General features: G+C 56.1%; 1 protein-coding gene across 5 annotated transcripts; it reads left to right on the forward strand.

Moving 5' to 3' along the window:
* Positions 1-630: 630 nt before the first annotated feature.
* Mmel1 (membrane metallo-endopeptidase-like 1) lies at positions 631-27,697 on the forward strand. 5 transcript variants are annotated; one of them, XM_005404157.1, is made up of 25 exons: positions 631-793; positions 3,137-3,292; positions 12,924-13,001; positions 13,480-13,539; positions 14,380-14,541; positions 14,772-14,852; positions 15,951-16,046; positions 16,501-16,670; positions 17,168-17,233; positions 17,658-17,909; positions 18,057-18,191; positions 18,266-18,355; positions 22,231-22,367; positions 22,584-22,677; positions 23,233-23,361; positions 23,730-23,828; positions 24,139-24,222; positions 24,586-24,689; positions 24,955-25,013; positions 25,349-25,468; positions 26,042-26,175; positions 26,271-26,336; positions 26,750-26,845; positions 27,108-27,184; positions 27,264-27,697. In XM_005404157.1, the coding sequence occupies exons 2-25, from the start codon at positions 3,145-3,147 to the stop codon at positions 27,361-27,363; spliced, it is 2,637 nt and encodes an 878-aa protein (XP_005404214.1). In that variant the 5' UTR covers positions 631-793; positions 3,137-3,144; the 3' UTR covers positions 27,364-27,697. The 5 variants fall into 5 exon arrangements, with proteins under 5 accessions (XP_005404214.1, XP_005404215.1, XP_005404216.1 ...); XM_005404158.1 differs by having other exon boundaries at positions 18,057-18,161; XM_005404159.2 differs by having other exon boundaries at positions 632-793; positions 16,552-16,670.
* The last annotated feature ends 279 nt before the right edge of the window (positions 27,698-27,976 follow it).

A 27,976-nucleotide genomic window follows, 5' to 3' on the forward strand; every position in this document is an offset into this window, starting at 1 on the left:
GTCCGTGGAGGGGACCCCAGCCAGCCCAGCAGAGCCCTGGCCCACTCCTAGCTCCCCAGAAAGTGGGGGCCAGTTTGAGGCCCAACCTCAGAGGCCCTCTAAGCACGGACTGGAAGTTTCCGACGGGGCAATGTTTGCCCTGGGACCCCTGGCTCTCTGGCCAGGTCCCACACAGACCCTTCACAGAGCCAGGCCTGGGCAAGGGCAGGAGGCCCTGCCACAGGGGACCTGAAACCAGCAGGGATGGGGCTGGAGAAGGGGACCCCTCAGTTCCTACGGGAACCTGCTCTGCCCAGATCCTGTACCCCACTGAGACAGTCTGGGTCGCTGGCTCTGGGTGGGGACAATCCCTGCAGCCCTACCTACCCCACTGTGAGCAGAAATCCCCTCCACCCAGAAAGGCCCCAAGCCCATCACCGCTGTTGCAGAGGAGTGGGGAGGATACCTGGGCAGGGCCTGTGGAGCCCCTGGCCAGCATCTCCCCTCTAGGTGTGTGGGATGGACCAGCAGAGGGGCCTAGGCAGCACCCTGAGCTGGGGCCCCCTCCCCCACCCAAGCCCCATGGAACTCCTGACTAAGGGTGTCACCACCTCCAGGCAGCAGGCGCAGCATCACAAAGAAAGCCGGAAGCAACCCAGAGTGACCTCACAGCACAGCCCAGCCCACCCCACCCCCGCTGCTGCTCTCCTAGACCGGAGCCCTCCCTTTGGTCAACGCACCCCAACGCCAGGACCTCCAGACCCAGCCTTTAGGGACCTACTGTGGGTGGTGGCCACTCCTGAGTGACAGAAAGGTGAGGTTTGCTAGACAAGGGCCTGGCTGGCCTGCTTTCCTGGGCAGCTCCTGGAGGACACCCACCCAGAGGCCAGCCCACTTCCTGCAGGGCCTAGAGGATACTTCCTGGGTGGCCTCACCTGCCTCTCTCCTACACCTGCACCATCTCGAGCAGTTGGGACCATAGCTGCCAGGGCCCAGCCTTGGCAGGGTACAACCAGCACAAAGCCTGGCACACAGCCCCGCTGCCTCTGCCTGGGTCACCTGGATCCATCTCCAGTTTTACTGTGGGCATCCCCGGCCCCACAGGAAGTCCAGGGAAACTTTCAGGACAGAGCAAAGGGAGCTGGCAGAATGCGTGAGTGACATCTTAGGATAGGTGCAAAACTGGCAGGGAACTCACTAGTGCCTCCCTTCACGCCTCCCTCGGTGGGTGTGTGAGTGCCCAGGTCGTGGTCCCTCGCAGATGTGTGGGTGCCGGGCGGCAGGCACTAGTCCCAGTACAGATCCCACAGACTGAGTCCTGCTCCCACGGAAGCGTCAGCCTCATGGGACAGTGGAGACAGGAACCTCAGTACTGGTGGAACCAATGTTGTTGGGGGACACAGCAGGGGAGACGCTGAGGCTTTTTCAGTTGCACCCGGGGAGCCCCCCAGGAAATGTGACTTTAGAGGGAACAGAGATGGGGGTCCTGACGAAGGAGCTCTGAGGAGGCCCAAAGGGCAGTGGCAGTCATAAGCGTTGTCTCATGCTGAGGCACAAACAAGGTGCAGCCGCTCCTCCAACAGGTGTGGGTGCCAGGTATATGCAAACACTGGGACTGGTATTCCCCATTTAGGAACTCCTCGGGAGAGGTGGGGGACAGAGCTTAGGAGGCTGCGGCATGGGTGGGGGGCTCAGAGCAGGCGGTGGGCGCAGAAGTGAGAGGACATCAGGCCCGGGAGAAGGGAGGCTCAGGACTGGCTGGGCGTAGGTCGCGGGAGTCCAGGGTGGCTGGCTCCAGGGTTTGGCAGCAGCATCTGGAAGATGGGGTCACCTGGGGCGGACTTCCTGGGGTTTCCACAGTCATAGGTGCTAGATGGGTGACCCCTGCAGGTCAGGAGACAGAGGAGGCAATGGAGAGGGCACGGGACCAGGTCCCAGCCCTGCTCAGCACCCTGTCAGGGAGCCGAGGAAGCCAGGTGTCCATGCGGGGCCTCACACGGCCATTCCCAGCCTCCCCTCAAGTCGGACTACGAGGCAGGTGACGCCCAGACAGGGTAACAGACACATCTGAGACCCCGTGAGCTAAGCAGAGCCCAGCCAGAGCCCAAGGGCCCGGGGTACGAACACGGAACCCAGCCACTCGTGGGTCACATGGCTCACAGCCACCTGCCCAGAGCGCGTTTGTCTTCTCTCTCCAGAGAGGAGAGCACCAGCTGTTTCCTACATCCAGGCAGCTCTCAGGGACGCACGCTCAGGCTCACACACCCACACACAGGGGCACGGGTGCACACACTCATACATGCCGGCTCAGGTGCTGAGCCATGCACACCCACATGCCTGCACACTCCGGTATATGCAAACACTAGCACGCACACTCACACCTGCACACGAGTGTGCTCACACACACACACACACACACACACACAGAGCCAGGAGCCTTCAGAGTCTGCTGCCCCTGTCCCCACAGCCCTCCCTACCCAGGTCCCTGTCATGCCCCAGCAGGGACCCCACTCGGTCACGGGTCACCAGTTGTCCTCCACTGTTGCCCACTGCCTGGCTGCCTCAGGAAGACGTGTCCTCTGTAGTGACAAGCTGCACCCCAGCCAGGCTGCTCTGGGGGCTGGGCTCCGAGGCTGCCAGGCCCTGCCCGTCCCTTCCTGGTCGGCATGGTTCCCACTGCAAGGTGCAGGTCCTCTCTGTCCCCCCCTCACCGCGCCTGGGCTCCAACAGGACAGATGGGCAGGGAGCCCAGCAGCGTCCCTGACCCAGTGCCCAGGCCTGTGGCTCCAGGACTCTGGGGCACAAGCAGCCCGGTGGCATCACTGCAGAGGCCCCTGGACAGCACAGGAGCGGAGCCTTCCGGTCCTGCTGCAGACCCGGCTGTGAGCAGCAAGGGAGCCAAGAGAAGCTGACCTTGGGGCCAACCTGCACCATGGCTGGCCCGCGAGGCCTCCGACCCCCCACCCCGGGGAGCCCCCAGGCACTTAGAGACTCTGGCCCAGGGCTAGTGTGAGAGCCTGGAGGACCAGGCGACCAAGGCTGGGGCTCTGGCCTTGGAAGGGGAGACAGGGACTGAGCGTCCCCAAAGCGCCAGCCAGCAGCTCCCGCCACCTCCCCTGCCCTGGCCTTCGCGCTCAGCTGTGCACTTTCCGTCCAGAGCCCGCGATGCGGAATTCGGAGAGCCCAGTGGGGATGGTGGACAGAGCCGGCCCGGCAGGGCAGAAGCGCCGAGGCTTCCTGGAGAGGGGGCTGCTGCTTCTGCTCCTGCTGGTGACCGGTGCTCTGGTGACCCTGGGCGTCCTCTACAGCCGAGGTGAGTGCGGGACCGCTGTCCGCCTGCTCCGCCCACCAGGGTCTGCACCCTCCAGAGCACAGGGCCCTACCGTGGGGCAAGCGGGTCTTCCTGTGCCCCCGGCTGTGCTGCCGACCCCGGACAGGCTGTGGGAAGACCCGGGGACACTGACCTGCAGGGCACCGGCCGCCCTCCTGAGAGCTCCCGCCGCCGCCGCCGGCGAGGCTGCCTCTGCGGCTCTGCGCCGCCCCTCCACTCCTGCACGGGGCGGGCTGGACTCCGGGAAGCCGCCGACGCCCCCGCCCCATCGCCACCCACTGCTGCTGCCGCTGCAGCTAATGCTGCAGTTCCCAGCCTTTCCAGCAGCAGGAGCCCTCACTCCCGAGCTGCGGACCCTCCCTCCCAGCCCACCCGGCGCCACTATCCAGAGGAGGACAGGGTCTGCAGATCCACCCTGCCCCCAGTGACCTCAGTCCACGTACCCAGACCTGGTGCCTCCTGCACCAGGCTCCACTCACTGCAAGGTGGTGGGTGGGAGCCACCAAGGCAGAGGCGTGGCCAGGGCTGCCCTGGGTGGCCCCCGCGGTCCCAGGAGCTGCTCCCCGCTCCCCTCTTCTCTCCCCCTCCCCCCACAAGGTCCGGTGGAGAAGCTGATGCACCCCTTGGGGTGAGGGATACCCGCACCAGGCAGCTCTCACCCCTGAACCAGGCAGCAGGCACCTGGGGACAGCGCTCCCCGGAGCTGGGTTGGTGGTGCTTCTGGAGGGTGGACACAGGGCTGCAAGTGAAACACTTGGCTGGAGCTGGCTCTAGGAAGAGGGTATGAGGACCTGTGTCCCTAAATGTTCCCTGGGGGGACAAAGTAGATGGGTTCCTGGGAAGCCTAAGTGGCGCTGCCCATGGCCGGGTGGGCAGCTGCTGCCGGGTAGCCACATGTTCTCTGGCCCCCAACCCCTCCAGCAGGGCAGATGGGCACCGCCAACACAAGGGCAGGGCCACTGAGGGAGAGGAGACTCCGTCACCGTGAGGAGCCAAGGCGAGGAACCTCTGTCTGGAGCTCGCTGGGCTCAGACACTGGGTGGGGCTGCTCCTCCTCTGTGGTGCCAGGAGATTAGAGCCACCCCACAGCAGCTGGCCGCCTCCCCTGGGGCTCCCTGGAGTCCCTCCAAGGTGTCTGACTGCCACCCACCTGTCCCCATCTCTGTCTGCTGCCCCTTCCTCCGCCCACCATCCAGCGCTGCACTCTCACAGGGCTAGGCTCTCCTTGACCCTTCCAGGGCCATGCGGTCTCTGGCTCCTCCATCAGGGTCCCCGTCCCCCAGGAGGGACCCCCGACTGTCCAGGAGGAGCTGGCGGGAGGCTTAGTGCATTTCTGTATTTTCTCATTTCCATTCTGAGTTTGTGCTTGACTCACAAGTTATTTAGGTTTTATTCTTTTAATTTGTAGACACAGGTGAGCTCTAGTTACCTTTCTAAGTTATTAGCAGTTTCTGGATTAACTGTGCTGGTGTCGGAAACCCTGGTTCCTGCCCATACTGGTGGGATTCTCCGGTGCTTTCTGTCGGTCTTGCAGATAGTCCAGCCCTGCGGTGGGACACATTCAGGCCCTCACATAGGGAGGGGTCTTTGTACCCTCAAGCTCAGCCAACTCCTGGTGTATTTGCTTTCTTCTGGCTTTGATCTTTCAGTTATGGAAAGGTGTGTGTGTGTGTGTGTGTGTGTGTGTGTGTGTGTGTGTGTAACATCTGCAGTAGAGAATTACTAATTTCCTGCAACACGTATGTGTACTGACTCCTCGGAGTGTATGTTATGTATTGCTAACCTGTAGCTCCCAGGTCAAGTACAAACTTAGCTAACTCAAGTTTGTAAGGCTGTAATATTACATGGAGGGGGCTGGGGATTTAGCTCAGTGGCACAGCGCCTGCCTGGCAAGTGCAAGTTCGTGAGTTTGATTCCCAGTACCAGAGAAAAACCAAAAAAAAAAAAAAATATTACATGGATACAAATTTTGATATATATCATACACTCAGTTTCATAAATGTAAGACAACTTTATATTTAGATGATAGATGAAATTAATCTATATAGATGTCCTTAGGTACTGACTCTTTCTGAATGAACAATGCTCTTTGCCCTAAATTCTATGAATTTGATTTTTAAATGTTCTTTGTCCTTGTTTTCAATTCTTTTAAGTATTTCATACATACAAATGTTATGTTCTGCATCAGTTACCACCTGATGCCTTCAAACCACCCGAACACCAGTGGCTTAAAATGCCAGGACACACACCCGTAGTTGGGCTCAGATCAGCTGATCCTGATCAGGCTCAGCTGGGCAGCTCTATCCCACGGGAATTTCATCCATCTTTGAGGACCTAGGTGTGCCTCTTTCCTGGAAGTGCCAGGAGTTTAAGAGGACAGGTGAAAACAAAAGCTTCTCAGGGCCTGGACCCAGACTGGAACATAACCAGTCCCACATCATATCATTGATGAAAGCAAGCCACATGGAAAACTCACAGTTGGGACAGGCAAAATATCCTCCTGCCCCTTTGATGGAACAATGACCATGACCAAGACAGGGATGCAGAGAGGAGCCAAGCTTTGGGGCCGATGATACCATTTTTTGGGCTAGATAACTCACAAATCTGAAACCCTTGGGGTTCTGGTTATGCTGTTTATTTCTCACTCACAGTTTTATTTTCATAAACATAAATCCATATGTGACTTGGCTTTATCTGTGGCACTCCAGTGTTGTGTGGACTGAGAAAGTTTCCCTCGGAGAATATGTGTTTGTCTCCATCACCCCCTGGGGGTGTTACCAGCCTCCACTGCTGCACCTTGGTTTCCTTGGCTACAAGGCACATAAATCCATCCACACACCTGCATGACAGCGGGCTGTGCTTGTACATTCTCCAGGGAGAGAGGTTTTTCCATCACAGTTCTTTGCGGCTTTCTTTATGTGTGAGAGGAAGAGACAGGGAGACAGACACAGAGGGGGACAAAGTAACAGAGAGAGAAGAAACATAAATACTTAAATCAAGGTCTTACTGAAGTCAAGGAATTTGGAAAGTTTTAAGAAAAAAAAGAACCTTTGGGAAACACAGTATTTAGGGGTAATGCCAAAACTACCTTTTAAAATATAGAGTCTGGAGAGAACAGGCATATTACAAAAGTTATTTAAGTGAATGTAAAGGAACAAAGAGAAGGTCATGTTAGTTGGATATTAAAGTGCTACTCCTCGCTAGCACTACGGAGGAGAAAATTTCCCTCGCTGGAGACTATTTATGTGCCGCCTATTAATTGTGTTTTGGCATCAGAGGAACTTCATTTCTATGCAACCTTTGTGTGCAAGGAGAGGTCTTGCTTTGCTTCTTCTCTTGCTTGGCCGAGTAAGATTTTCAATGGCAGTCCCGGGCTATGTGCAAAATCTGCCCTTGCTGTGGACATGACTTTGGCCATATCGACCCACCCTCATCAGTTTTCCCACCTGGGAAGTGGCACCGATGAGCCTCTCCAGCTTCCTGTTATAATTAGTGAAATGCTGTAAGTTAGGGGTGCTGTGGGGAAAGGTGTCCATCTCATGTAACTCAGCATTGGAACTGTCGTCACAGAGGCCCACTGTGAGCTGCAGCATCTGATAAGACCATAGGACTCCTCCAGTTTATGGCAGCCAAAGTTGGATCTGGGAAGTTTCATGAGCTGTGAATGAGGAGACATAGGTCCCCCTACCTTGGTTTCAGTGATTGTTTCAGCTATGTCTGACTAGGTTGGACACACACTGGTCAGAGGCAATGTCTGGCTCTCCCACAGCACTTTCGTACCACTGGGCCTCACCATTCCTTCCCACCAAACTGGGTGTCCAGCTGGTTTCATGTTCTTTCTGTGTGAAGACACGTGGGTGTTTGTTACAGCATGCATCTGGTAGAGGCGAACTCTCTTAGCTTTAGTCTGAAATGTGCTTATTTCATTTTCATCTTTGAAATGTGCTTGGGAGGCGTAGATTTCTAAGCTGATGGTTTGCTGGTTTTCTCTCACGCACCTGAACTGCTTGTTCCATCATCTTCTGGTTCCCATTGTTTCCGATGAGCAGTCAGCCATCGTTGTTACTGTTGCTCTATGTACGTCATGTGTCTTTGGTATGTTGCTGTCTGCTTCTAAGAATTTCTTTTTGTCTTTAGCTCCCAGTGTTGTGGTTGTGCTTTTCTATGTATAGATCCTGCTTGAGATATACTGAATGTCTTGGAGATGTAAGTTTATGTCTTTACCAATTTTGAATAATTATTGGCTGTGAGCTCTTCAAAAATTGTCCCCTGGGAATCTAGTGGCATAAATGCTATCCAATTTAATATTGCCACACAAGTCTCAGAGCCTGTGTTTAGGTTTTTGAAGTAATATTGTACAACTGTAGAACTTTACATTTACAAAATGATTGCAGAGATAGTAAGAGTTCTCATATTGCCAAGTTCAGCCTCCTATTATTAAGGTCACATGAACATCAAGCCTTTAACATGAACCAGCCTTGACATATTAGTGTCAGCAGAATCCACACTGTTCAGACTTCCAAGTTGGGGCTGGGGATTTAGCTCAGTGGCACAGCGCCTGCCTGGCAAGCGCAAGGTCGGGGGTTCAATTCCTGGTACCGGAAGAAAAAACAAAAACAAAACAGACTTCCAGGTTTTCCCTTTGTGTTCTGCCCCAGAACACTGCCTGAGACACCACATTACATTTGGTGACCAAGGCTGTTGGGGCTCTTGTTGGCGGTAATATTTCCTTGTTTTATTGTTATAATCTTGACAGTGTTAGTCAGGTGCATCCCAGAATATTCCTTGGTTAGGATTGTTCTTACGATCATTCGGGGGCCACAAGTGAAGGGCAGACACTTTCACTGTTGATGTCTCCCAGTCGCCTGCCTTGAGGTAGCATTTGTCAGCACCTTTACAGGTGCTCCTCTCTTCCGTGGTATTCCGTGTTCTTTGGGAGGAAATCATTACCTGCAGCTTTCCCACAAGGAGTGAGTGGAGAAGTTATCCTCATGCCCCTTAAAGGCAGAACATCCACATGCAGTATTTGAAATTTTTTGAAGGATTTGTTTACTTTCACTTTTCTATTCTATCAGTATGGACACATGAATGCTTATTCTATTTTTGTGTTATTATCCATACTACTATATTTATTGCTTGGACAATTCCAACTCTACCATTGGGAGCTGTCTGCTGATTGGCCTACATAACCCTTGTCATTCCTCTTGCATCATGGGTTTTTTAGAGACTAGAGTTAGCACTTTCTCATTTTTTACCTCTATAAAACACCCTAGGCTCATCCTGTGTGTTTCCTGTCCCAGTTGTAGAATTGACCATTTTTCCAAAGAGCCCTGGTCCCCTTTATTGGATAATGGAAACCAAGATCTGGCTGCAACCATGCTCATTGCCACCCCTGGGTTGTTGAAGCTTCTGGTCTCTCTCTGTCAGCGAGTGGAGCAAGGAGGTGTGTGTGTGTGTGTATGTGTGTGTGTGTGTGCGCGCGTGCGTGTGCACCCTATACACACATGTCTGTAAATACTTCTACATGCACCATCAGCATCCTCAGAGAGCTGAGCATGAGCTTCTGATCAGCCCCCCAGAGTCGCCCACTCCTCCTTCCTTACTTCTCTGTACCTTCTGGACACAATAGAGTGACTGCTGGATCACATTATGCTTAGGGTCGTAAGAAGCTGTCTGCCAAGGTGACTGCACTGCTTTGCAGTCTCCCAGCAGTGGGAGGTCCTCTGACTGCCTCTTGCCAGCATAGGCTGCCAGTCTGTCTTCAATTTCACTCCTCTACAGACAGTGGTTCCTCACTAGAGCACTTCCACAATGGCAAATGATGCTAAGCATTGTCTCATGTGCTTCTCTTCCCATGGTGCCTTTTCTCTGGGGAGGCATCTTTTTCAGACCTTTCGTCCATTCCCAGTTGGGTTGTTTGTTTCCTGGTTGTTGAGTTGAAGTGTTTCGTGCATTTTGGGTAGAAGTATCTTTTTTTGTTTGTTTGTTTTGTTTTTTTTCCAGTACCAGGAATTGAACTCACAACCTTGCACTTGCCAGGCAGGCGCTATGCCGCTGAGCTAAATCCCCACCCCTGGGTAGAGGTATCTTGCCAGATAAATTCTTTACAAGTCTTTTCTTTCAGTTTGTGGCTTCTCCTTTTGTTCTCTTAATGGGTCTTTCATAGAGCAGAAGTTTTTAACTCTAACAGCTACTATCAATCTTTTTCTTTTCTTGAATCACACTACTTGTTTCACATTTTGAAAGCCATCACCCAGCCTGAGATCATACATATGTTCTTTCGTGTTTTCTTCAGACATGTTACAGTTTTGCAAGCTGTACTCACATCGTGCCTCATTCTGAGTTAATTTCTGTGTGAGGTGTGAGCCCGTGTGTAGGTTGGCTTGTGTGTCTGGGTGGAGCTACCCCCATGTTACCCACTGGAGAGACTCCTGTCCCCCACTGCATCGCTTCCACTCCTTTGGCAAAGACCAGCGGACTGTTTGTGTCCGTCTGTCTGTGGCTTCCCTTTCTGTCCCATTGACCTGCTTTTCTGTGAGCCTGTCCTCCCATTAGTACTCCACGGTCTCGCTGACCTGTAGCCTTGCAGAAAGTCTTGTGATCAACACAGTTCTTCAACCTCCATCCTTCCCATTATTGCATTGGCTGTTCTAGATCTTTCCCACTCTGGGGCTGGGAATATAGCTCAGTGGCACAAGCGCCTGCCTGGCAAGTGCAAGGTCCTGAGTTCGATTTCTGGTACCAAAAAAAAAAAAAAAGAAAAGAAAATTGAAGATCTTTACCACTCTGTACAAACTTCAGAGTCATTTGTTGATGTGAGACTGGATCAGAGCACTGTTCAATTTACAGACTAAGTTGGAAAGAATTGACAACTTAGAAATATTAGTCTTCTAATCCATGAACATACACTATGTCTCCATTTATTCATAACGTGATTTTTTTAGAAAATTGATGTTTTATAGTTTTCCACATGTAAGTCTCATACATATTTTATTAGATTTATGTGTAACTTTTTTCATGCTTACTTCTACTTCCTCCTCTTGTCTGACAGAGCCAGTGGGCATCCAGTGCGGTGCTGGCCAGGAGGGTGGGGAGAACACCCTCGCCTCCTCCTGCTCTTAGAGGAGCAGTCCATTCTCATTGTGATGTGAGCTCTAAGTCTGTGTTTCCCTCTGTTCTGGTTATCTTTCCTTTGTGTTTCAATTTGGATAATTTATACTGATCTCTGTGAGGTGACTGAAATATATGGTGAGTTTATTTTAAAATTTATTACTGTAAGAGTCATATAGCTATTAATCCCCTCATAATCCTCCTCTTCCTCACTTCTAACACACTTACACCATCATTCTTGGCACTTTTCTTTTCTTATCTTTTCTTTTTTTTGAGACAGAGCCTCAATATGTAATTCAAGCTGGCCTCTAACTCACAGTGATCCTCCTGCCTCAGCCTTTTGAGTGCTGGGATTACAGGTATGCACCACCATATGTGGTCCTCTTGCCTCTGGAAGTCCTCTCTCTGAGTGTCTTTAGTTGCACTGTCCTTGCTACCTCAACGTCCTGAGTCAATTACAGCGTTTACCCTTCCTGGTCATACTGATTTGGGGAAGAGCCCAGAAGTTGCATGCTGTCCGATCTGGTGAATGAGGTGGATGAGGACACGGCATGATTTACGAGACTGCCTTTCTGTTCCATGGCCCTTAGCAGTAGCACGCACCATATTTTTTATCATGCCTTGTGAAGACATGTAGGAAGGAGCACTCCAGAACTGCTTCAGAACGTGGCAAGAATGATGGGATCAGTGTATTTAGAGCAAAGAGGACAATTTGGCAGGGATTCATAGCAGTGTGTCCTTTCAAGTAATTGTTTGTTGGGGGCTGATGAGACCCCCGGATACCTGAGGTGGGGGGAGCAGTGGGGAATAAAGAAAGATAGAAGACAATATCTTTTTGGTATAAGAGACTCTCTGGTCTCTCTCAGTGTTGACCATTTTTATTGGTCAGCGAGAAGCCCAGTGGGTAATGCACTTTTCCTGGAACAAGAACTGTTATAAGAACAGGATAATAAAATGGAGACCAAGTCTAGCATTTCAAGGGGAACAAGTTTCAGTTGTCCCCGATGCTGCATCCAGATACTGTCTTGTACTACCTTGTCTCAAGAGGCTGTGCGTAAGAGCTTTCTTAACATAGCCAGAGAGCACTCGAGTAGCTGCAAACTCTCCGGTCCCTTGAGGCAAGTCATACCCGCCCGCCCAGACCACAGGGCCGAGGTCAGTAGTCTGGCCCCTAATGCAGTAAACTACTATTCTATACCCCCTAGTCCCCAACAATTATTTTTAAATGTAAACACTCACCACATATTTCCATCACATTGTGTACCCAGACGGCTGCTGACCCTTCCTCTTGGGGTGTTCAGTACCATGCTACACCTACAGCACAAATCCTTCACCTTTTAGGTGGCATTTCCAGTCTGTTCTGTTCTGTAGTTTCCATTTATCTAGTAAAGCCCACCCAGTAGTGACACCTCTTCCACCTTTGCTGTGAGCCCTATAACTTAGTATTACAGCCACTCCCTGCTGCCTGTGACATCCGCATCCTCATAAACCCATTTCTTTTGCTGTTCTGGGATTTCTTCACTGTGGGCCATGTTCGCCCAGCTTTCCTATGGGGAGTTGGCACACAGCTACCCTGCTCACCCTGCCGGTATGACCGCCATGCCCCTGAAGGCCCCATAGAAAAGGATCTCGGGAGCACAGACACCCCCTGGAACCTGGCTCCCCAGAATCCCAGCTCTCACCCTGGCTGTTGTGCAGGGACACGGCTGGTCGAATGTTCCTCCCACTCAGGACCGCCCTGCAGTTCAGGCCACCCCTCCTCATGCCCTGCCCAGGACTGAGACCCACCCGAGCCGGAAGGGCTCGGCCCTGTCCGGATGTGGTGGTTTCTGGTGTCGTGGCGTCTCCAGCTAGTTTGCCCAGTACAGTACGGTGAGAGGTGCTAAGCGCCACTGTCTGCAGAACCTCCTCGGCTACTGCTGCTTCTTTGGGCAGAGGACATCTCAGTCCCTGCCTCCATGAGAGGTGTGGCCCTCTAAGCCCCAGTGTGCCTCCTGGGTGGGGAAACGCAGCCATAGGCCAAGCCTGAGGGGCACCAGGCCAGGTTCTATCGCACCAGACCTGCAGTTCCTCCTCCTGCACCCCACACCCCTGTCCAGGCAGCTGGCAGCTTTCCCTGAGGACCTGGTGCTGAGGGATGAGGAGGGCACCTGGAACCTTCAGCAACATCGAAGGCATAGGCATCAGGGGCCCGGTTGCCAACATCAGCTCCCCGCAAAGGCCTCGCTTCTCCCTCCATGAGCCACTGTGCCTGCCCTGGAGGGATGCCAGGAGCTGCCCACAGGGGGCCTGGCAGATGGGCAAGCCGGGGCCCCTTGGCCTCTCGCTCATGCCCGGTGGGAAGCAGACAGAACAGGTCCCTGAGGTCTGCCCCCAACATCTGGGTTCCATGATGACCAGCCAGCCATGGGGTGGGAGCAGCACCAGCACTGGAGGGAGCCCTGAGCTGTCCCAAGGAGCCCCCACGGGCCCAGAGCAAGCTGAGTGCTGTGTCTCTCCCCAGGGAAGCAGCTGCCCCCCTTTACTAGCCGGCGGCGCTCCTTACAGGAAGAGAGGACCACTGTAAAACGAGAACCCCGAGGTAGCCCCTGCCTCTGTCCAGGCAGCCCGAGGCGGGGGGTGGGCGGCGGGCTCTGTGCACACAGGAGGAGCGCGGGGCAGGGGAACAGTGCAAGGACACCAGCGTGAGGGCCTGCTGGATGCAGGGTGCTTGCTGGGCAAGACTCCAACCACGGGCAGTGTGAGGGCAGAGGGCAGCAGCACCAGGAAGAGCTGGTCCCTGGCATGAGGGCATGGCCAGCCTCAGCCCTCCAGGCCTGGCCGCTGTCTAGTCAGTGGAGGCAGAGGACAAGTGAGATGAGAGCCCAGAGGTCCCCAAGGCTCCACGCTGGGAGGCCAGGCTATGCTCCTGACCTGAGAGTCCATTGAGAGAGGTGGGGTAGACACCCTGCCCACCAGGTTGAGGCCCCCGGAAGCCAGCTGTGGCCCCGCCCCCAGATGGAGGCCCCACCCACCTGGCTGTGGGCTCCACCCCGCACTCACTCTGCGTCTCCCCACAGCCCTCTCGGAGTCTGAGCAGGTAGAGGAGGTCTGCACCAGCCCTGGTTGCGTGGTGGCGGGTAAGTGCCCTCCTGGTTGTGACAACCCTTCCGCAGACAGGCAGCCACCCAAGCTCTGTCCGCACTCCCTCCCTACACCGCACCTCCCAGGAATTTGTCTAAAATCACCAAGTCTGCCCACTGCAGATGACAAAGCAGTGGGAGGGTGGGAGAGACTGGTGGGGAGACCCTGTGCCTTTTCTACCTGTGTTGGTCCAGCGGCCTGGGATGATGCTTTCTGCGTGGGTGGGGCACCAGGACTGAGTCAAGCAGAACGGGGCAGGGCTCCCGGGTGGGTGGGGGGTCCTCTGTAGGAGGACCTGGGGAGAGCTGGGCAGGGGTCCTGGGTGGATGTCCTGCATTTGGGGTCCAGCCCAGCCACCCAGCTCACTCTGGATTCCTGGGACACAGCCACCCCGAACAGAAGAAAGAACCCAGCCCGGCCCCTCATCAATAAGGGGCTGTAGTGAACACACTGGGCACAGCCAGGGGCCAGATACAGCTTATGGACAGGGCCACCGTGAGCCAAGCACACCCTGTGGGCAGGGACCATCTCCACCCTCACTGTGGTCCATGGGCCTGAATGCTGGTGTCCTCAGAAATGAGGCTTTGAGAAGTGGGTCAAGATCATGGGGTTAATAAGGTATAGCCCTCGCACCTGGATCCAGCTGGGTGCTCCGCCCCTGCTTCCAGCCCCACTGTGGTTCAGAGAGGGTAAGTGACCCTCCCAAGGGCACACAGCTGCCCCCGAGTCTCCCAAGCCACCCCCAAGTTGGGGGGCCGTGTGTGAGGCCCAGAGAGGCTGTCCAGCTGCCCACAGCTCTCTCTGCCCTCTTCCCCCTCCACCCCGGGGCTGAGCAGCTGCCAGGATCCTGCAGAACATGGACCCCTCCACGGAGCCATGCAATGACTTCTACCAGTACGCGTGCGGAGGCTGGCTGCGGCGCCATGTGATCCCCGAGACCAGCTCCCGCTACAGCATCTTCGACATCCTCCGGGATGAGCTGGAGGTCATCCTCAAAGGTGAGCAGGGCCTCCTCAGGTCAGGCTGGCTGCGGGGGGGGTGGGGGTGGGGCGCCGTGGCCGTGGGTCTGGCGCAGGCCAGGAGCTGGGATGGGCAGGGCCTTGCTGGGGCACAGCCCCTGGAAGGGAAGGGATGCCCTGTGATACCACCCCGCTGCGGCAGGGAGGGACCACCAACCTGGGCCCCAGCAGCCACCCCTGCTCTGCCCAGCATCCTCCTCTGCCCACAGGTATGCTGGAGAACTCCACTGCCCAGTCCCGGCCAGCCGTGGAGAAGGCCAAGCTGCTGTACCGCTCCTGCATGAAAGAAAGTGAGTGCAGCGCAGGGAGTGGGAGGGGCCCCCCTCGGCTGGGCCAAAGGTCTGTGTGCAGTGCCCCCACCTGGCCACGGAGCCGGCCTGCAGTGCTGACTGACTGCCAGCTGCCCGACCTCACATCCAGGCCAGGCTCTGTCCAGGCAGCAGAAAGCCAGCGAAAGCAGTAGGAAGCAGGAGCCCAGGACAAGCACGCACACGTGTGTATGCACGTGTATGTGTACATATACCTAGCATGTGTGTGCATACTGTGCATGTGTGTACATATGTATGACACGTGTGTATTGTGTGTATGCATTTGGATGTACATAAGTGTATGTGGATAGGTTTGCATGTTATGTTGTGTATATATGTGTGCATATTATGTTGTGTGTATGTATATGTGTGCATACTTTGCATCTCTGTGGCCAAATGTCTGAGAAAAACCACCTAAACAGGGAGGGGTTTATTTCAGCTCAGGAAAGATCATGGCAGAAGGGCCTGGCGGGGAAAAGCTGCTCGCTTCACGGTGACCAGGAAGCAGGGAAGAAGGGAAAGAGCCCGAGAGACCGAGGAAAGGGTGGGGACAAGACGCATCCTTCCGGCATGCCCTGGACCCCTGCTCCCTCCAGCCAGGCCCCTCTCCTCCAGCACATCCCCCGGGGATGCGTCTGTGGGCTCCTCCACCAATGAGGCTGCACCCGATGCCACGATCTAATCATCCTCCAGAACACATGAGCCTTTGGGGGAGCATTTCTGATCCAAACCAAAGCGGTGCATACGTGTGTACATGCAGATGTGTGTGTGTGCTTGTGAGAGTACATGTGTCTTGGATGTACTCACATATGTATGCATATCGTGTTGGGCTTGTGTTTATATGCACATGTGTATACGCAGGTATGTGTGTGGTGTGCATTCTGTGGGTGTGTTCATGTGTGTATGGATGTGTGTGTGCACTGTGTTATGTCTCATGTACATGTCAGCATGTGTGTATATGTACACATGGATATATGTGGGTGTGGGTGCAGAAGGCAGACTTTCAGTGCTTTGGCTCCTGTTCAAAGTGTGACACATGGCCCCCCAGGCTCTGGCAAGTGACCGCTACTCCCTTCTCAGGCCTGATAGAGAAGCGAGACTCTCGGCCTCTGCTGGACATCTTGGCGGTGGTGGGGGGCTGGCCAGTGGCCATGGACAAGTGGAACGAGACCATAGGTAAGGCCAGGTGGCTGCTGGGGGCCCAGACCATGCAGCGGAGAAGGCCCATGTGACTCAAGCCAGCTGACCGCGTGTCTGGCTGCTGGAACTCAGGGAACTCAGGGAGCCCCAAAAAGCTCATCCCTGCCAGAGCCAAGCTGAGAGTGGCAGGAGCCAACTTAGGCCCCATGCTGAGCAGCTGGTGCTGTGATGGGCTCACTGGGGCTGGTCCCCTGCAGCTCTGCACAGTAAGCAACCCTCCTGGATCCCTGGACTCTAAGGCTCCAGTACAGCCTTGGGCAAGGGTGGCATGGAGTGGCTGATGCCCTCACACCTGTAGCATCCCTGGGGACTGTTCGGGAAGTGTGTCTCCCTGCCCCAGCCCCTGACCCACCAGGAGCTTGCCACCCTGAGCAGGCAGGGGTCTGGAAGACCACGGCATTTCTGAGCTTAGGAGTCGATGCACCACCAGGGGAGGCTGGGCCAAGACTCCAGGCCCCCCAGCATGGATGCTGCTCCCCAGGCCCCACGTGGGAGCTGGAGCGGCAGCTGGCAGTGATGAACACGCAGTTCAACCGGCGGGTCCTCATCGACCTCTTCGTGTGGAATGACGACATGAACTCCAGCCAACACATCATCTACGTATGCGCCACATGAAGCCTGCACCTGGCCAGGCTTTACTATGCAGCAAGGGGATAGGCCAGAGCATTGGCCAGGGGGCTGTGGATCTCAGTGGGGTCCAGGGCTCAGTTTCCTGAGCTCTGCCTTGTCCACCTTGGGGGGCCAGGACAGGCTGCCAAGCAGTGGGCTCTGATCACCCCTAATCAGGTAACCCCTGGTGAGCCTCACCCTCATGAATAGTGCAGCCTTTGGACCTCAGAGGGCCGCACTGGCCACAGCTAGAGGGCCAGGGAAACACACATGGACAACACTGTGGGGGCTCACCAGCCTCCCCCAAGTCCTGCCCTCCAGCCCTGCACTGTGCCCATCACCCAGAGCAGGGCTTGGGGTCCTAGGGGCTGCACACTGCCGCACCCACCTTCCCAGGGAGTGAGGGTCCCACTGGGCAGCGGTTGCCACCTCGGACAAACGGCAGGGACTCCCAGCCCTTGCCAGGGTGACAGCCTCTGTGTTTCCAGGTAGACCAGCCCACACTGGGCATGCCGTCCCGGGAGTACTACATCAAGAAGGACAGCAACCAGAAGGTAAACTGAGGCCCTGGTGGTCCTCTCTGTTCCCATTGCCAGCCTCTATGCACACCTGCGGGTTGATCCCTTCAGCAGCCCTGACCACCATGCAGAACCAGGTCCATACCGCCAGGGTCCAGGGCCTGCAGAGATCTGCACCAGGCAGCCGCCAGGCCTTCTCTGCTTCCGGCTTTTCTGTCCCTGCCCTATGGAGCTCAGTCAGGGAGGAGAGATGGAGGAGGCTGGGACAAGGGTGGAGGAGACAGCGAAGGACAGAGTGGGCAGTGAAGCTGAGGACATCACATGAGCTGTGTGGAAGCCGGGGGTGGCAGCCACACACAAAGGCTGGGCACAGGCAGAGGAGCCAGGAGAGTGGCCATGGCCAGGGGAAGAAGCCTGGGACAGGTCTGAGTGGGCCCAGCTGGGGACACTGTCTTGCCAGGTGCCAGGTGGTGCCACTGCCGAGATGGGGCGTGAAGAAGGGAGGCCCAGGCGGGAGGCAGCTTGGGAACCAACTCCCAGCCCAGGAAGGACAGCCCAGGGCAGCGCTGTCCCCACCACAGAGCCTTGGGCTGCTCAGTCGGCCAGGAGCTGGGCTTGGGCCTGGAGCTCGGCCTGGGCTCCCTGGCATGGCCCTGGCGTACTGAACCTCGGGCCTGGGGCAGGCCAGGCACCGGAGCACGCAGCTCGTCAGGTCAGGGTGGGCCGGGGCAGGGCGGGCTCCTGTTTGTCTCCCCTTCCTTGCAATGGTCCCCATCCCTGTGGGCCAAGGCTCCTCGGGTTTCGGGGGCTGCTCTGTGTCCATGCCATCCCATGCCACAGAGCGCCACCTTTGGCCCAGGTGCGGGACGCCTACCTGCAGTTCATGATGTCGGTGGCCACCATGCTGCGGAGGGACAGCAAACTGCCCAGGGACAGCCGGCTGGTGCAGGAGGACATGGTGCAGGTGCTGGAACTGGAGACTCACCTGGCCAATGTGAGGCAGGGCCCAGGGCCAGGGGTCGTGGGGCCAGGCCCCAGCTGCCCGCCCATGTAACCCCACCTGTGCAGGCCACCGTACCCCCAGAGGAGAGGCACGACGTCACCACATTGTACCACAGGATGAACCTGCAGCAGCTCCAGGACAGGTTTGGCCTGAAGGTGAGGCTCCGACACCCTCTCAGAGCCCAGCTGGAGCTCCAGGTTCCTCACGGAGGCCTCAGAGCCCCCAGCAGGGCCGTACCACCAAGCCCAGAGTGGATGCAGTGAGGGTGGACAGCACAGTGAAGAGTCCCAGGTGGACAGTGGGTGCCACCTGGTCCCCCATCAGGCCTGGTGGCAACCTGGTCTATCAGGAAACCAAGGCTGAGGGGCTATGAACTAACTGTTCTGGGGTGCTGAAGGCTGGGCAGGTGCCACCTTAGCCCTAGGGGAACGGCAGAGGAGCACACCAGGCCGTGACGGGACCCCGCCAGCCTGGCCTCACTTACTCATCTCTGAGCCAAGAGCCTGAGGCCGGCTGCTGGAGGGAGATGGGGAACAGTGGATCAGGTGGCCTGAGCGTCAGGTGAAGGCTTGGACTCCCAGGAGGGGTTTGGGGAAGAAATGGGGCATGGCCAGTTCACGATTACAAGGACCAGGCTGCTGAGGAGATGGGCCTTGGGGACGTGGCCAGGGGCTGCAGCTCAGCCTGGCTGGGGCATGAGGCTGCTGGTCTGGGAGGCAGTGAGAGGTGGTCCCTGCATGTATTTGAAGGTAAAACCTACAGGTTTGGGAATGGGCAAAATGTGGGAGGCCTGGAGTCACCATGGAGGTGGCCTGGGCAGGCTGGGGACATCTGGAGTGTGGGTTTGGGGGCGTTTGGGTTATAATGCTCAGAATGGCCATGCGCTGAGGCATCCATACCAACACAGCTCAGGCCATCATTCCTGCACCCGGAGGCCCCAGCATCCCTTCCCATCACTGCCTCTGCCCTCCTCCAGAGCTGCCTGGCCCTCTCCCCCTAGGCACCTGCTGCCCTGGGCTTCACTCTGCCCTGTGACCAGACCCACGCACACCACAGCACCTTGTTGACCCCTCTCGCAGCTTGGTGGCTGCTAGCGTTGGGGTTTGAGAACAAGGATCAGGCTCTTGGTGGACACTGGTTCCAGGCACTGCTGAGCAAGACTGCCTGGCTCATGCTGGTGCATGGCTTTTGGGCACACATGGCAGGGTTCTGCCTGTACCCATTGGGAGTGAAGCCCCTAGGTCAGAGGTGCAGACATTCAGTCCGGCAGATAAGGCCAGCCCAGGGCCTCTCCACAGTAATTTACACCCTCCAGCCTTAGTGTGTGGCTTGCCCTTGCCAGGGCCTGGTGGCGCCCCCTCTTCTCACCTTAGCCCTTCAAAGGGACATGGGAGGCACCCATCTGGGCTCACCTCAGCTTCCCTGAGGCCAGCAAGGTCAAGTACCACAAGAAGCGATTGAAAAATACAGAGACTGGGGCCGGGGGTCTAGCTCAGTGGCACAAGTGCCTGCCTGGCAAGTACAAGGTCTTGAGTTCGATTCCTGGTACCAAAAAAAAAAAAAAAAAGAGAAAAATACAGAGAATGTTTAAACTTTTTAAAACTTTACTGCAATAAAATACTGCCGACAAGCCTCCTTGAAATCCTCCCCTCCACTCTAACACATCCCATTGTTCTCACTGCTTTCTGCAACAGCTCCGCAGTCCTCTTTCCTGAGTGTCTCTAGTTGCACTGTCCTGGCTACCTTGACGTCGAGTTGATTCAAAACCTTGACTTTCTGTAGTGCTTTGACTTTGGGAAAGAGCCAGAAGTCACCTGGGAACAGTGAATGAGGTGAATGAGGACACAGCATCATGTTTTTATGAGGCTGCTTTTAAAACTGAAACACTCACTGTGTATTTCGATCACCCTCACATTTCACATCACTGGGCCGAGGCTGTCTTCCTCAAGGAAACACACCTTCAAGTCTCTGGTCCGGTTGCCCTGCTGGCTGCCTGGCCTTTTCTTACTGATCTTCAGAGGCTCTGTTTGGATACAGGCACTGGTGTGTAGCATCCTCCCGACTATGCAACCGGTTCACATCATCATGGTTCCTTCGTCCCCAAGGAGGTTTTTAACGGTCCAGTTTATCATCTTATCCAAGATAGCGATCTTCTCTTTGTGGTTAGTGTTTTCTGTGCTCCATTTAAGAAATCTTTGCCTACCTCAAGGGCGTTCAGATCTGTGATGTACCAACGTAGCGAGAGTTGATTTTGTGTGTACAGGGAGATGTCGGGATTGTCTTGTTTCTTCCTGATGAAGCTCAGGTAATCCAGCACCACATATGGGCAAGACTCCCTTATCCACTGGCAGTGTGCCATCTTTGGTGTGAATCAAGTGTCTGCATGCCTGTGTGCTCCTGTTTCATGGTCTGTGCACACGGTCTGTCCACCACTGCTATGGCTTTCTAGGAAGTCGAGACAGCAGCACTGCCGGGTCTCACGGCTTTGTTCTCCAAGATTCTCTTAGTTATTCTAGGCCTTTTGCATTTTCACTGAAATCAGCTTGCCATTCCACAGAAAAACCTGCTGGGACTTTGATAGGAATTGCGTGGAATTTCCCTGATGGTTTGAAGAAGATTAACACCTTCCCAACGCTGAGTCTTCTGGTCCATGATGTACACTGATACACACTTCCAAATATTGATCCTTTAATTTCTCTCAGTGAGTTTTTTAGTTTTCTTTTTTTTAGTTTTTTAGTTTTCCGTGTTAAGGTCTCATGCAACTTTTATAAGATTTATTCCTAAGTGTTTTATACTATGGAAAATGGTATTTTGTAATGTATCTTTTTATTGTTTGTTGGGAACATGTCGAAAAACCAACACACTTTCTAGTTCTAAAGCTGTATCTGTAGATTTTACAATACAAAACGCTGTCATTTGTGAAAAGCAGCAGTTTAATTTATTACCTGCCTCATCTCATTGGTTTATTTTGTTTCGTCTTTTTGAGACAGGGTCTCGCTATGCATTTTAGGCTGGACTTGAGCTCACTTTGTAGACCAGGCTGGCCTCAAACTCACAACAATCCTCCGCCTCAACCTCCCGAGTGCTGGGATTACAGGCGTGCACCACCATGCCTGGCTGCTCACTGGTTTATTTTTTTTCTTGACTTGCTGTGCTGGGTGGGGCTTTGGGTGCCTTGTGTCCTTCCTGAGATCAGGGGCAGCCTGGGACGCCACACGGCTGCATTCCATGTTGCAGCTCCTGTTCTGTAGATTTCCTTTATTCTGTAGATATTCCTTTATATGTAGATTATAGATCTCCCATGCTATTAGTTTGACAAGAAATTTTCTCCGTGAATGACAGCAGATTTTAGTAAGTGCCTTTTCTGTACCGTTTTCTTCCTTTATTTAGTTATCTTACTGAATTATACTGAATTGATTCCCCACTGTAACACCAAACTTGAATGAATTTAATTTGGCTATAATGGACTGCCATTTTCTACTGGTTTAGGCAAATTCCATTCCCAGAATATATTCCATAATATTTAGAATTTTTGTACCTATAGTCATAAAAGACTGGTTGCCATTTTCATTTCTTGTAATGTCCTTATTCTTGGCCTCATGAAAGAAGTTGAAAGAATTTACTTTTTCTCCTCTCTAGAAACCCTTGAGTAAGAAGGAAACCCTTAAAGCGAGTTCTGTTAAATGTCAGATGCCAATAAAGTAATCCTAAAGCCCGACGGGCCTGGGAGTTACTTTGTGGGAACATTTCAAATTAAAGACTCAGCTTATTGAATTCATAAGACTACTCATACTTTCTACCTCTTCTCTTGTCATTTTTGCTAAGTTTTGTTTTTGTAGGAATTTTCCCAGTTATATTTAATTTTTCAAATCTGGCACATGCTCTTCCCAGTCCTTGTCTGTACCCTCTGTAGAAATTCCCCCTTTTCCCCAATCCTGCACCTTCTCCCACTTCTCAAGTATTCGCAGGAATCCTGCGTCTCTCAGACGCCCAGCACCTATCTGCTCTGTCCCACTGCCTTTGTCCTCAGGGTTTTAACTGGACTCTCTTCATACAAACTGTGCTGTCCTCTGTCAAAATCAAGCTGCTGCCTGATGAGGAAGTGGTGGTCTACGGCATCCCCTACCTGCAGAACCTTGAGGACATCATCAACCTCTACTCGGCCAGGTGAGGCTGGGGAAGGTCCCAGGGGGCTCGGTGTCTTTGCCGTCCCCACCTGCTAGCACCAAGAGAGGCCCCTCTGAGAGGCTCTGAGGGAGTTACACTGAGTGGCCAGGGAGCCCTGCACTGGAGATGGGGGCCTCTCAAGTGTACGGGTCGATGGGTGGGCCCTTGGGGTCCCTTGCCCACACGAGCGCTCGCCGTGCCCCTGCCTCCTGCCAGGACCATGCAGAACTATCTGATCTGGCGCCTGGTGCTGGATCGCATCAGCAGCCTGAGCCAGCGGTTCAAGGACACGCGAGTCAACTACCGCAAGGTGAGCACACAGAGGAGGCTCTACCCACCAGGCCACCAGGCCGAGTCTCACCCACCCTGCCAGGCTGAGCCTCACCCATCATCTGGTGTACCAGGCTTGGCATAACCCTGGGTCACACACCAAGGTTGGCAAAGTCACGGGGCCAAGGGCCACATCTGATGGGGATGCTTCACTCCTGTCGCCTTCCAGCCCGGGGACAGGCAGGCATTCTTACTGACAATTCAGCCATAGGAAGCCAGGCCCAGGGAGCTTGGGAATGGTGACCAGGGTGGCTACTCTGGGTCAGTGCCAGCCTGGACACTAGAGGCAGTGCCTGGCCAACCAGGTCAAAGAGGAGGGGAGAGACCCAGCAAGACCACCCCACCTCTCCCAGCATAGAGGCTCAGCTCCCAGCCTGGAGAGGAACCTGAACTGCTGAACCAATGTTCAGAGTCACCCTTGTCCCCCCTGGCTCCTGGATACCCTGGGGCCCAGGAAGGGGAGGGCCCCACACAGACTCAAAGAAGCTGATGTGGTGGAAGGGATGGACGAAGGAATGAATGAATGGCATGCCAGGCGCTGTATGGCACCACGGTGGAGGAGGTGCGCTGGCGGGAGTGCATCAGCTATGTCAACAGCAACATGGAGAGCGCTGTGGGCTCCCTGTACGTCAAGGAGGCCTTCTCCGGGGACAACAAGAACGTGGTGGGTGTCCCTGCTTTCTGACAGCCAGGTGCCCATCCACTGCCACCCACAGGGACGCAGCCACACAGCAGGCCCCGTGGCCACCACCCTGCACTCAAGGCCATACAGGCCCCCTCTGTCCCTCCACCTGGAGGCACACATGTATGCCCTGGGACCCACCAGACAGAGGACAGACACCCGACACCCGACCCCAGCCAGCCACTGGGCCCCCAGCCCCAGACCCTGCTGGCCCACCTGGGAGAGACACAGGCTGTACACATCATGAATGCAGGGCAAGCAGACCCAGGGCGAGGCCCCTGAGCAGGGTGGTCACCCCTACACCAACACCCCTGGGGCAACCCGGATATGAAGGCCTACATGGCCCCCAGGTCCAAGAGCTCATCAACAAGGTTCAGGCTGTGTTCGTGGAGACCCTGGATGAGCTGGGCTGGATGGATGAGGAGTCCAAGAAGAAGGCCCAGGAGAAGGTGAGAGGGCTTGGTAGGGCCCTGGCAGCTATGGGGATGCTGGAGCCAGTGACCACAGAGCCCTGAAGATAGAGATGCATCCTCCAGAGTCCAGCAGTCAGGACCCCGTGGACAAGGCAGTGGGAGGGGGCAAAACCAGGAAATCCCAGCACCCAGGGACCCAGCAAGGCCTCTGAACAAACAGCAGGGTGACAGACAGCAGTCACCGACTCCTGTCGCCTTCTGAGGGTGATCTCGGGTGGCCCCCTAGCCCCTTTCCCTCCCTCAATGAGCAGGCCAACCTTTCCAGCCAGCTCTCCACTCCCCCCAGGCCATGAGCATCAGGGAACAGATCGGCTACCCCACCTACATCCTGGAAGAGGACAACAAGCGGCTGGACCAGGAGTATTCCAGCGTGCGCCCCGCCCTCTGTGCCCCCAGAGCTCCGCCCCCACCCCCGCCTCTGAGCGACCCCCCCGGGGAACCAGGCCCTTAATGACCTGGGAGGGGGCACTGTGCCAGGCACCCTGCTATCTTCCCAGTCACCCCTCAGCCACCTTCCTAGGGCAGCTATTGCATCAGCCTTGGTTTATGGACCAGGAAACTGAAGCCCAGGGGAGACAAAGGAGTTTGTTCAGGGCAAGGGTGACCCCGTTCACCGGCACCCAGGGCCTCCAGCTGCATGCCAGGCTGCCTGACAAGACCCCAGCCCCCCGGACCCCTCCCTGGCCCTTCGGGACCTGGCCCGAGCGCTGCCGTGACGGCCCCTCTCCCGTAGCTGAACTTCTCGGAGGACCTGTACTTTGAGAATGCACTGCAGAACCTCAAGGCCAGCGCCCACAGGAGCCTCAGGAAGCTTCGGGAAAAAGTGGACCAGAATCTGTGAGTGGTGTAGACAGCAGGAACAGCTTTGCGCCGGGCTGGGCTGGCCTGGTGCTGGCTGGGGACGGATGCTGGGACGGTCACAGTCCCCCTGTACCCTCTGCGTCTGGGCCCTGGTGTCACCTCCCACAAGGGCCCCAGAGACTGGGAACCACACAGGACCTGCTCTGGAGGGGCCACCGTGACATGGGCAGGGAGGGTCCGGCAGGAGGGTCTCGGGAAGTGTGGAAGTGTGGACTGCAAGTGACCGGTGTGTTCACCACAGCTGGATCATTGGGGCTGCCGTGGTCAATGCGTTCTACTCCCCAAACCGGAATCAGATTGGTAGGCTCAGGCCCCAACCCCCAGCCCCCAGACCCTCCCCGCCAGCCAGCTGCCCCGCCCACCCATCCCCTGTGTGCCCTCCTGTGCCCCTGTGCCTCTGGGAAGGGACAGAGAGTGCGGCAGAGGGGCTACTCCTGGGGGCAGCACAGTGGGGTGAGAAGAAGCTAGGCATGCGCCTGCCCTCCCCTCAGTCTCTGAGCCTCAGTCTCTCCATCTGTACATGGAGAGTCCTGACGTCCACCTCCCAGTCTGGATTAGATGGCAGGACCCCTGGGAGAACCCCTGAGCCAGGCACACGGGTGCGCCCCTCCCCGCTGACTCTGCCCCATCGGCAGTGTTCCCCGCAGGGATCCTCCAGCCGCCATTCTTCAGCAAGGAGCAGCCGCAGGCACTGAACTTTGGGGGCATCGGGATGGTGATCGGGCACGAGATCACACATGGCTTCGATGACAATGGTAAGGGGGCGTGGAGCAGCCGCATCACAGCTCACACCCCAGCCCCCTCGTAGTGCAGGGGACAGAGGCCAGGGGACAGAGTACCATGGGTACTCCGAGAGCTGGGGCTGGGCCCTGCCCAGAGAGCTGCTTCAGGTGAGGGGACAAAGGGCACAAGGCTGGATCCTGCACTCCAGAGTCCTCCACCATGCTCACTTCCCCTTCCTGGGCCAAGCCCACCTCCATCCCTGGGAGAGGGGTGCCCTGCCACTGCAGAGGGGCCCAGCCCTCTCCCCAGGGCCATGTTCCCCTCCCCTGGGTGTGGATTTGCCCATCACAGGAGGTCTCCAAAGCCACAGTGTCTCTGTGACCCAAAACTCCAGGCCCTGACCTTGGGGAGCAGGTGGCTTGGAGACCACCGTGCCTGGCCTCTCTGGGCATCCCCTGCAGGCATGGCGAGGCTCTTCAGGGCTCAGTCTCTGGTCCAGAATCATGAGCCTTAGAGACTGGGCTGGAAGAGGTGCAGGAGCAGTGGGACCCCAAAGCCGCCTCTGCTGGGGTCCAGGACAGTTTGCCTCTGCCCCACCTGCCCAGGCAGGAACTTTGACAAGGACGGCAACATGCTAGACTGGTGGAGCAACTTCTCAGCCCAGCACTTCCGAGAGCAGTCAGAGTGCATGATCCACCAGTACAACAACTACAGCTGGGACCTGGCTGAGAACCAGAGCGTGAGTGGGCAAGGCCACCAGCATCACCCTAACCCTGACCCTGTGGGACGAAGGGAGCAGGGCCTGACTGCCCCCACCCCACGTCCTGTGCACAGGTGAATGGATTCAGCACCCTTGGGGAAAACATCGCAGACAATGGAGGGGTGCGCCAGGCATACAAGGTGGGTCCCAGGGAGGGGCACCCTAGTGAGGCCGGGGCTGGGCCTGGCTTCTCTCCTCCCAACTAGGCAGGCAGCAGTACCCTCAGTGAATCTCCTGGCTGTGGGGAGCCACTGTGCATGGCAGCCCTGTGAGCTGATATGGAGGCCACTTTGAGGGAGAGTCTAGGGAAGGGGCCACATGCCTCAGAAGCTGGCTCTGGGGGTTGTGGCTGGCCACTGCCCGGCAGGGGCCCCACTGAGCCCTGCTGCCAAGGAACAGAGGTGCCCGCGATGGCCCAAGCAGCAGATGTAGCCACCCATTCCCCTGGGGCAGGTCCTGAAGCTGACCTCCAACCTGCATGGAGATCTGAGGACTCCAGAGGCCTGGCAGCAATGCCAGGTGTCCGCCACCTTGTAGCATTTGGTGCCCACAGGCCTATGTGAAGTGGATCGCAGAAGGTGGCAAGGACCAGCTGCTGCCCGGGCTGGAGCTCACCTACGAACAGCTTTTCTTTGTCAACTATGCCCAGGTAGCAGCACACGTCCCAGCCCCACAGCCCACACTCCACTCCCATCTGTCTTTGGAGGGCCCACTATGTGTACCCCAGGGCCTCCATGGGCTGCCAGCAGGCTGGGCAGCTGGGGCACCAGTGCAGATGTGGAGGGAGGATATGAACCCGCAGGACTCCCACCCCCAAGGGGCAGCTGCACTGGGGGTCTCCCAAACCAAGGGGCACCACCCGCCCCTCTCAGCCCTCCAGACCTGGGCCACACCCTCTCGTGCACCTGTAGGTGTGGTGCGGGTCCTACAGGCCTGAGTTTGCCGTGCAGTCCATCAAGACTGACGTCCATAGCCCCCTGAAGTACAGGCAAGTGCGCTGCACACCCCATGCCCCTGCGCCCTGCCCCGCCCAGCACAGGCCAGCTTCTTCAGCCCGCTCCTCACAGGGTATTGGGCTCCCTGCAGAACCTGCCTGCCTTTGCTGATGCATTCCACTGTGCCCAAGGCAGCCCCATGCACCCCACGCAGCGATGCCGCATCTGGTAGCCGAGGCTGAGCTGCACTCCGTGGGCCATGCCACCCTGGCCTGGAGAGGAGGTGTTTTGCCAAGAAGGTGCAGCGAGTGGGGCCAGCAGGGACTGGCAAGGACCGACAGGGATGTGCATCAGTGCCCTGCAGCCACTGTGCCCTCCAGCCATCCTCCACGCTGGCGGGCACCCACGGGGGAGCTGTGTCCAGGCTGTGCCCTCCATGCCACCCATAAGGGTCAGTGCCCATCACAGCCCGTAGACAGTCAGCTGTCTTCTGCCCCTCACCAAAGTGTGTTGTCCTCAGCGTCCACAAGTCTCAGACTAGGGCCAAATAAACGCTTCAAAGGCCACATGTCGTCGTCTAGGAGCCACATGGCAGCCAAGTGGCCTTGGCAAACTGCACCAGATGGGGGAGCTACGACGGGGGGCGAACGGAGGAGGGGCTCCTGACAAGCTCTCAGCCTCCCCGTGCCAGGGGCAGCAGTGACCAGACTACCCCTCAATGCCCTGTCAAATGGGGGGAGCCTGACTCAAGGGGACAGAGGCCTGGAGGTGCCCAGGGGCCTGGGGAGTACAGCTGAGACTGCAGAGTTGGTCTGTGTCACTGGAAGCCAGCATAGCTGGACTTC

This window comes from Chinchilla lanigera, unplaced genomic scaffold, assembly GCF_000276665.1.
Source record: "Chinchilla lanigera isolate Chin_1 unplaced genomic scaffold, ChiLan1.0 scaffold00085, whole genome shotgun sequence".
Lineage (NCBI taxonomy): Eukaryota > Metazoa > Chordata > Mammalia > Rodentia > Chinchillidae > Chinchilla > Chinchilla lanigera.

Coding starts and splice junctions, on each gene's coding strand:
- Mmel1 (XM_005404157.1), top strand. CDS start 3,145: ATGCGGAATTCGGAGAGCCCAGTGGGGATGGTGGACAGAGCCGGCCCG. Junction 17,234..17,657: donor AGAAGGACAGCAACCAGAAG/GTAAACTGAGGC, acceptor CTGTCTTGCCAG/GTGCCAGGTGGTGCCACTGC. Junction 23,829..24,138: donor AGAAGAAGGCCCAGGAGAAG/GTGAGAGGGCTT, acceptor CACTCCCCCCAG/GCCATGAGCATCAGGGAACA.